Genomic DNA, 10,188 nt, shown 5'->3' on the forward strand with positions numbered 1-10,188 from the left:
GCAGCCACAGAAGCCAAGGAACCGGGCGGTTGTTGTGCTTGACAATCACACAGTACAAATGACCACAGTGATTGGCGACATCAGGAAATAGGCAAAGAAGTCTGCAATACGCCAGGTACTGGTGCCACACTCCTTTAATTCCAGCACTTGGGAGGCAGGGGCAGGCAGATCTCTGAGTTCGAGGCCAGCCTGGTCTACAGAGTGATTTCCAGGACGGCCAGGATTACACAGAGAAGAAGCCCTGATTCGAAAAACAGAAAACAAACAAAAAAAAAAGAAGTCTAGAATAAGCAGAAGGCAACCTCATGAAGTCAGAGCAGAACCATGAGAAAGGAAGGAAGGAAGGAAGGAAGGAAGGAAGGAAGGAAGGAAGGAAGGAAGGAAGGAAGGAAGGAAGGAAGGAAGGAAGGAAGGAGAGAAAGAAACTAAGAAAGAAAGGAGAAAGAAAAAGAAACTAAGAAAGAAAGAGAAAGAAACTAAGAAAGAAGAGAGAAAGAAACTAAGAAACAAACAAGGAAAGAAGGAAAGAAAGAAAGAAAGAAAGAAAGAAAGAAAGAAAGAAAGAAAGAAAGAAAGAAAGAACGAACTAAGAAAGAAAGAAAGAAAGAGAGAGAGAGAGAGAAAGAAAGAGAGAGATCGGCCTGCCACCACCTCCTCAGTGCCTAGAACTAAAGGTGGTGCCACCAGAATTGTCTCAAGTCTGAGGCCAGCCTGGGGTACATACTAAGATCCTGTCTCAAAGTACAGAAATACGTAAACAAATAAAAATTTACAAATAAAGTAAAAACAACATGCTTACTGTGTACTGGTAATGTAATGGATATAGACAAATAAGACATGATTTCAGCCCTCAAGATCAGTCTAAAAGGTTCTAATAGGTTAAAACAAAACACTGAGGGGCAAAGCCAGAGCAGCCAAGGAGCAAGAGGTTTGCAAAGCAGGCAAGGAACAACTGCGCCAGATCCAGGGTGCTGCACTCAGCTATTCTGGGAATCTCTTCAACTGTTCCCAAGCGTTTGCTGTTTCTAGATCCCCAAACCAGCACAAGACCCTCAGTGTAGCTCATGTCTCTATTGGTTGCTTCTTCAGTATCTGTCTGTAAACCATTTTCCTGCCTGGTTTGGCATGTCCCAGTTCCAGAGTGATCTTCAGAGCAAACAGGGAATTGGACAATCCAATGGAGTGACTTAGCAGAGACTGAAATGATAGGCATTTCCAGTGGTAACAGAAATGGGTTAGTAATCCAAGTTGGGTCAGTAAATCAAAGATTTGCCAGAAGCTTCTAAGAAATAATCTCATTCTTCTGAGTCTCCTGCTGAATACTAGTTTCATGCCTGGCCCATGTGGTCCAGAGATCAGAGCCCAACACCTCTCCACCATTCACCATTTGGCCACAGCAGCTAGGCTGACAGGATGATGGAAAACAGAACCAAGAAAATCTTAGCAAATACAGCTGGTCCCCAGTCAAATATTCAATATATAAACCAATTCATCCCTTTAAGTGGGTTTCCTGTTACTTATTACTACAGAAACCTCCTAACATTACAAAACACTTAGGTATATAAGTCATAAACCACCAATGAACTAGCCCAAAAACTCTTGTAGCATACTTCAGTTTTCATCTTTCATTTCCAAAAACACCTGTTAAATTTCTTCACTAACTATTAAAATATAAATAATTTCCCTCTTCTATAAACCTTGGAAAACAGCAACTAGTTAAACTGGTTAACTGTGGCTTAAAACTCTATAAAAACAGGGACTGTAAAAATGGTTCAGTTACAGCCTGGTCTACAGAGTGACTCCAGGACAGCCAGGGCTCCACAGAAACCCTGTCTCAAAAACATAAAGAAAGAGATGAAGGAACGAAAGAAGGAACAAAGGAGACACCCGATGCTCAACTCTGGTCCACACAGATGCATGCGCACACACATACTCGAATACATACACATATATTAATACACAAAATCATAAAGATGTATAAAAAATTTACAATTTTGCAAAGTAAGAAAATCCTTTGCTGAGTCGTTCCCACCACAAGCAAAGATGGAAGTCAAACAGGAAGCTAAGGGGAAATAAGCGAACACAGACAAAATGTTAATCTAATGATGGATTTATTATTTTTAGTTTTGGGAGGCTGGGCCTAACTATGTAGCTCTAGCTGACTCAGAATTGCTACAATGACCAGGCTGGCTGGCCTAGAACTCAAAGAGATCTAACCTCCTTCCTCTGCTCTGGGATTAGGAGCACGTACCACTGTGGCCCGCTGCCCTGTTGGAGGTGTTTTGGGGACAGAGTAACACATTATAGATCAGACTAGGGTCAAACTCTCTTGGTCCTCCTGCCCCAAGCTCCCCAGTACTGGAGTCACAAGAGTGTAGCATTGTGTGACATCTCAGTTAATTTTTTTAATGTCATCTATTGAATAATCAAATAGGAACAGAGTTCATATTATGGTACAAACTAACCTCACCAAAAAAGAAAAATACTCTCTAAAACATCACATATAAAAATCTGATTTATTTATATTCGTGTGGGTAGTGTGTTCATTTGTTAGTGCATGTTTACGGGGACAGGGGTGGACTCTGGGGGGGTCTTTCCTCAACTACTCACCACCTTCATTTTTTGACAGGGTTTTGGTGAGTCTGAGGCTCTTTGATTCAGTGAGATGACTCGTGTCCGGATCTGCCTGCCGAGTCACCTGCCCTTACCACCCTAGTACTGTGGCTGTGGTACAGCACTACTGGGCCCGGCTTCTTGCTGGGGTTCTGGGATCCAAAGCACAAGTCCTCCTGCTTGTATGGCAGGCGCTTTACTAACTACTTTAAAGTTTCTTTAGCTCTACAGCCAAAGCAGTTAGTGAGAAGTCTACTGCTGTGGTCCTTGTCCAAGTGCTGTTCCTAGCACAGCACCACTTATGACACTAGCATCAACTCCATGACAGGAACCGCAGCCGTCACTTCTTGAAGGCAGAACTTGGTGAACCTACACACTGCAAAGACACTTTCTGGTAGGCACGCCTCAAACACTTGCAGTATAGCATTCAGGGGGTGAAGAGATGACACATCAGTTAAAGAGTGTTTACTGCTCTTGCAAAGGACTTTGCGCGCCAATGCCAGCACCCCCTCAAGAGTCTCACAACCACCCATAAAACTCCAGCTCCCGGAATAAACCCGCTCCATAGGCCCCAATGCCTCTGGCCTCTACCAGCATTCACGATTGCACACGCATGCACATATACTTGCACACACAAGCACATAATTAAAAATATGATAGTGGGGCATGGTGCTGCACGCCTTTAGTCCCAGCACTTGGGAGGCAGAGGAAGGCGGATCTTTGTGAGTTCAAGGCCAGCCTGGTCTACAGCCTAAGTTCCAGGACAGCCAGGACTGTCTGGGGGTGTATATGACATTCATGACTATTTTACTGATTTCAGACATGTTCTCTGTATGACTTAACTTTTTAGATTTAATTTTTCATGTGTCCAACTCCTAGAAGCTACAGATGGCTGTGAGCTGCCATGTGGGTGCTGGGACTCAAACTTGGGCTCTCTGCATGACTGCAGTGCTCTTAAGCAGAGCAGCTCTCCAGCCCCCTGTGTGCTTTTTCCTGCTGCTCCAATCTACCCATAGACCATTCACTACTACTCTTCTCTTGAATTCACAAGATGCAGTGTCTACTAGAGAGCTGAGCATGTTCTACTTTAGATAAGAACTAAGGTGTTTCCACTCAGGAGAGTTGAAAGGTCAGTCAGCAGTCCCTAATGGAAGGAAAGGAAGGTTTCCTGACATTCAGCAATCCTGATGCGTGCCTGCTAGATCATGTACAAAATTTCTAAAAGTAAGCCAAGTGTGATGGTACATACCTATCATCCTTGTACCAGGAAGCTAAGGTGGGAGAACTACCAGAAGCTCTAGGCCAGCCTGGGCTACATAGCAACACCTTGTGTCCCTCTCCTACCTTCTCCCTTTACTGCCTCAAACAATAACCACAGAATTTAATTAAAAAAATTATTAAGCCAGGCACTTGCGAGGCAGAGGCAGGTGGATTTCTGAGTTCAAAGCCAGCCTGGTCTATAGAGCAAGTTCAAGGACAGCCAGGACTACACAGAGAAACCCTGTATGGAAAAAAACAAAACAAACAGCTTGGACAAGTTACTAAGACCTTGACTCAAAACCTACAAAAAAAAAAAAAAAGGGGGGGGGAGGGGGGAGGAATAAAGAGTTGGCTCATCAGTTAGGAGCTCTAGCAGAGGATCCAGGATCAATTCTTAGCACCCACATGGTGGGTCACACCCATCTGTAATTCTAGTCCCGGAGCTGACAGCCCCCACAGGTACCAGACACACACACGGTGCACATACACATATGCTGGCAAAACACTCAATACATTTTTAAAAAAAAATTTTTTTAATCCAAAACTTAGAAAAGGCTGCTCAGTGACAGAATGCTTCACCAACATGCTCAAAGGTTTGGTTCAATCCCTTTACAGATAAAGAAGAACATTGAGGGAGAGAAGGGAGGGAGGGAGGGAGGGAGGGAGAAACACACGGGTCTGAGCGTGACCTGCTGAAGCCATCCAGTATCTACAGCCAGTGGAGGAGTGTGTGAGTGGCATCTAGTCCACGGCCACAAAGCAAGGACTCTCCCAACATGACCAGCAGGCGGTCCTCAAGTTTTTCAGAGAATATGACAAAATGTTCATCCTCTTCCAAATCAACCCACTACCCACCTTCCTCTAATAAAACTACGCAGTCATACCTGGTTCTTTTGGCCCCGACTCAAGCGTGTTAGGTGTAAACCTCATCTTGTTATAAAGACCTACAAGTCACGGTATTTCCCACTTGCTTTTGCAAATACCCCAAGGAAAGCAAGAAACCCAGGCAGTGGTCACACATGCCTTTAATTCCAGCATTCAGAAGGTAGAGGCAGAAAGATCTCTGAGTTTGAGGCCAGCCTGGTCTACAGAGCAAGTTACAGGACAGCCAAGGCTACACAGAGAAACCCTGTCTCAAAAAACAAACAAAAAAAAAAATTAAAGATATGAACTACTAAAAATTACTCATGTTACTTTTAGACACAAACTTGGACATTTTTCAGCTTCTTGGGAATCGTTTTTAAGGTATAACATGAGTAGACACAGCTTATAGAGTCATTCAACTCTACAGGTGAGACAGTATGCTCCTGACTCAATGATGAACACTGCAACAGGCAAGAGAAGGCAGCAGGGAAAGTCAAATCTCTATTGTAAAGAAGTTTTGTCTACAGAGAGACACTATCACGGGGAATTACAAACTGAGAAAATGTCAGGAAGGCAAAGAACAGGATGCTGTGAGAACATGGAAAGGGGAACTGATCTAACCTGTGAATTCACAGAAGAATCTGCAGAGGAAGTGATGGTTAAACTGAGATCTGAATGGAGACCATTCACACTTACATAAAAACAGTCTTCAAAAAAATAAAAGGATAGGTCCAATAAAATAGCTACCTTTGCCACTGTTTTCCTAAAAGAACCTTTATTTTATTTTACTTTATTTTATTTTTGGTCTACTCACTCTGTAGACCAGGCTGGCCTTGAACTCAGAGATCCCTCTCTGATTAAAGGTATACACCACCAACGATAGGCTAAGCACCTTTTTTTTTTTAAAAAATGATAACAAAGTATGTAATAGAGTATTTTAAAGCTAGAAGTTCAAAGTTCTGGGGTGTCTTTTTCATCTCTTATAGCATCCTGCTCAGTATCATTAGTACTAAGGTAGTCACTCAAACCTTTGTTGAAATGATTACTGCAGTGTAATTCTGATGTTCATACTGTCTTTAGTTAAGCAAAACAGATTCACAAACTAGATTGTGAAAAGACGCTTTCATCTCCCTCATATGGCTAACACGGATTCAGTGAAGGCTGGGCATGGTGGGACACACTTTAAACCCAACACTTGGGGGGTAGGAAGGCAGAGGCAAGAGGATCTCTGTGTATGTTCCAGGCCAGCCAGCGCTACATAGTAAGAGCCTATGTCAAAAAAACAAAAACCAGTGAGACAATGTATACCCCAGAGCTGGTAAGTTCTGAAATGCCTAGAATGTACACTTCAGGGACACATGGTGCTTCATTCTCCTTATAATGAAAAACACTAATAACAATTGCTTCATTTTCCTTATAATGAAAAACACTAATAACATTTGCATCTTTTCTCTATTCTTGGTTTTCTGAGGGGGATTAAATTACATATACTGGAGCCAGGCAAGGTGGTGCATGCCTGTTAACTCAGCGCACTGGGAGGCAGAGGCAGGCAGATCTCTGTGAGGTCAAGGCCAGTCTGGTCTACAAAACAAGTCCAAGACAGCCAAGGCTACACAGAGAAACCCTGTCCCAAAGGAAAAAAGAAAAAGAAAGAAAGAAAGAAATTACATATCCTCTCAGCCCCATCTACTGCTGGACTGAGTGCTAAAGCATATTATACTCAATACAGACAACTTCCCTAACACTTGGCTCCTCAGGACCGCACATTTCTTGGAAAGAAAGAGAACACATTATACATACTTCATGAATGCCTGTAATCCCAGAATTTAGAGGCAGAACACAAAGTCAAGGTCAGCCGGGCTATATAGTAACAGCTTGCCTCAAAAATAATTTGGGAGGCAAAGACAATAGATAGTTCGGTGGCAGTGTGTGCCCACCGTACATTAAGGCCCTGGGTTCAATTCTTAGCGTTATCAAACAAAAACAAACTAATACTACTACTCACTTCACACATGTGTTTAGTCTGGTTTTAAATCTCACCTATATTCGGGCTTCTGGTGATACAAATAATTGTGAAACTTCATATGCCTTGGGCTGGGGAATGTGACTCAGTGAAAAGTACTTGCTTAGCATGCGTCATGAGGCCTTGGGTTTTATCCCCTGCATGTGCCCGTGTGTGCACACACACCTGTGCACACACACTATATTTCTTGAAGAAAAAAGTAGAAAACAAAAATATGTCAAAATGGCCTACTATCAAAAATGTAAAAGACCTTCTTTCTACTTACCCCTGAAAGTAAATTCCGCTTTCCTAGAATGATGACTAAAGATGACTACTGACTCTATTTTGTCTGTTTGCTCTGCTGAGACAGGGTCTTACTATATGGTTATATGGTAAAGGGTGACCTCTCATTCTCAACCCCCAAGACACCATACAGGGCAAATGATTAGCTCTATTTTAAAATCAGAGACCAGAAACACAAAAAGTTACTATTATTAGGCCACCCTGGTGACACACACCTATAATGCTAGAACTTGAAAGATACAGTCAAAGAGAATCAGAAGTTCAAAATCATCCTCTGCTACTTGCCAAGTTCAAGGCCATCCTGGCCTATATGAGACCTTATTAAACAAACAAAAAAATTCACTTTTATTCAGAATGTAAACAAATGCAAATTTATTTATGGAAAGAAAAACTTCAATTGCACCAGCTAGAAGACTTTAAATATCTGCCACAAAATGCAAATGTATCTACAAGATACATTTTATACACACGCCCCCAAAGTACCAGAGAACTCAAAGCACCAGGGTGAAGGGAGCATGTATTTCAGACTTGCTTTGGGTTTTTTGTTTTTGTGTTGTGTTTTGTTTTGTTTTTACACAGGGTTTCTCTGCATAGTCCTAGCTGTCTTGGAACTTGCTCTGTAGGCCAGGCTGACCTTTAGCTCAAAGAATTCCACCTGTCAAGGTACATGTTACCACACCCATCTGGCTTTGGATTTCTTTTTTTTTAATAGGGTCACCATATAGCCCATGCTTGCCTCAAATGTGCTAACTGTAGCACAGGATGGCCCCGAACTTGCTGACCACAGTCTTGGCTGAGCACAGAAATCACAACATGAGTGCTAGGATTGCAGGTGTGCATAACCATGGTAGGATGTAATTATACTTTTTTAAAGATTTGTTTTACTTTTTAAATTTCTGTGTGTGAGCTGTAAGTGGGTACCCAGAACCCAGAAAAGGGCATTAAATTCCCTGAAACTGGAGTTACAGGTAATTGTGAGTAGCCTGACATGGGTTTTGGGAAATGAACTGGAGTCCTCTGCAAGAACAGCACAAGTTTTTTAACCACTATGCCATCACTCCAGACCCTAAGTATAAGTTTTAATAACATAAACTTATTTCCTGAGAAAAACCTGGTATTTCCATCACAGCAGGAATGTTGAGATGGCAGCTCCTTTTTTGACAGTTACTCTGAATGCTTGCTCTAACTATAATTTACATCCACTGAGTGTGACAGGACTCTAATGGCCATTACAGCTATTATATTACAAATTATAGTATATGCACTGCAACTCTCCCTCCTTAAAGAAGTGCAAAGAAACGTTTCCAAAGTATCCAAGGTCACAAATGAGTCAGTAACAAAGTTAGGAGCAGCACTAAACCTTCAGCTCCTCACCTCAAACCTTTGCATACTTTCCCAATCCCAAAAGAGAGAACAGAGAAAACCACCTATTTTCAAAAAACTTTGGTAGGACACTGACAAGAATAAACACTAATCAGAAGATTCACCTTGGTCCAAAGAAACAAGCTACATTTGCATACCATTACCTCTTTCCTTGTTCTCAGAGCCACACAGTACAACATAAAGAAACAACTGACTTTGGACATATTAATCCTTGGTAAGAGGTACTCTTCAATATGGACAACTTAGTTTCCCCCTAACTGAACATTTGTAAGTTAATCTTTCATCACCTTCTCACGTTCCGTCCAAGGTGCTATGGAGTGCATTAATTTCCTCACTCTCTCAATAGTCAAAAGTTAAAACAAGCAGAACATAGTTACATTGCCAATGACAAAAAAAAAAAAAAAAAAAAAGCGCCAATAAATTGCTGCGTTTAACGAGACATTTTAAAACACCATGACATACGTCACAGATTTACTGTCAAGTTCTTGGTTGGTTACTTTAAAGTAGCATTTAAGGCATATCCCTCCCTGTTTGGGACATAGCCTGACTCGTTAGACAAGATAAATCTAGGCACGCTCACACAGAACACCTCTAAAGCAACTTAGCTCATTGAAAACATTATTTCAACTCCCAAGTGAGTACTCGGCCCTCTCACACTGCAAGGAACAGCATGACCCTCTTCAAAAATCTCCGCGGAGACAATGACAGCCGTCCTCCCGGGAAGGTTTTTGGAAACAGTGTTGACCCCACGAGAGGCTCCCAGGAAGTGTCAGTGCGGCAGCAGGTGGAGTAGCCCTGCGTGCCGAGCAGGTCCTTTCTGACCTAGTCTCCAAGTCCTCCGCCTCCCTGTCCCGGTTCCGCCTTACGGACCTTTCCAAGCCGCCTCGCGCCCCGGTTCTCTCACCCAGGGCAGGACTCTCGAGCCTCCCGGGAAGCGAGGCAACCTCACACGGCCGCCGCACCTCTTCCGGGGACTGGCAGGCCCGCTCCCCGGCGGCGTCGGAACCCGACGGACCCAGCCGCCGGGAGACAGCCGGCTACTCCCGGGGCATCTCCGCGACCCGGTTCCAGAGCTCCGTCCCCCCGGAGGCACCGCTGCCGCCACCCGCCTCACTCCTGAACCCCCTCTCCTCCAGAGTACCCCGGCGGAGTTACCGGCCCACTCAAAAGTACGAGCGCCGGCCGCCCCCACCGGGCACCCGGGCCTCGCTGTCACCGCCCAGCTCCCGGCCTCGGCCCGCGCCGCCGGCGTGCCCCCGGTGACGCCCGGGTCGGTACCTTGCGGACCCCCTTGTAGATATAGAAGTAGAGCTCCCGGCCCACATTGAAGCAGAGGCGGTCGCCGTTGCCAGACTGGTCGTTGAGGTTTACGAAGGAGACGCGGACAGGGTTGGATCCCTGCGAGTTGAAGGGCACCCGGTTGGGCCGGCTGTACTCCGAGTGCGGCAGCAGCTTGTACAGACCTTCCCGGGTGGTGAATTGGGTCTTAATCTCGTTCATCTCCTTCCCTCCTCCCTCCGTCGCCATCTTGGAAAGCAGCGTTCATCCTGCCCTAAGTGCCCGGATCACGCCCACCGCGCAGGCGCCGTCCTCGGCGGCTCGCTCTCCACTCCCCACCCCCTTCCCCGCGGCCCCGCCCATTCGCAAGCCAGTCCCAGAAGGCGGGCCCAAGCGAAGGGGGCGGGCTTACCTACGGTCCGACTGCGCACGCGTGCTCACCTGGCGCACTCCGCCCGGGGTGGAGGGGCGGGGCGAGCGCAGAC

At 44.8% G+C, this 10,188-nt stretch overlaps 1 protein-coding gene across 6 annotated transcripts in view; it reads right to left on the reverse strand.

The window, feature by feature from the left end:
* Positions 1 to 9,974, reverse strand: part of Wdr20 (WD repeat domain 20) — a 66,354-nt gene extending 56,380 nt beyond the window's left edge. For all 6 annotated transcript variants that reach the window (XR_008718486.1, XM_055593179.1, XM_055593178.1 and 3 more), the window contains exon 1: positions 9,704 to 9,974. Coding sequence is in view for 5 of the 6 variants with exons in the window: in XM_055593179.1 (XP_055449154.1) it covers positions 9,704 to 9,952 (249 nt within the window). In the remaining variant the exon portion in view is untranslated. The remainder of the gene's footprint in view (positions 1 to 9,703) is intronic.
* Between the last annotated feature and the right edge of the window lie 214 nt (positions 9,975 to 10,188).

Source organism: Psammomys obesus, unplaced genomic scaffold, assembly GCF_907164565.1.
Source record: "Psammomys obesus unplaced genomic scaffold, mPsaObe1.curated_primary_1811, whole genome shotgun sequence".
Classification (NCBI taxonomy): domain Eukaryota; kingdom Metazoa; phylum Chordata; class Mammalia; order Rodentia; family Muridae; genus Psammomys; species Psammomys obesus.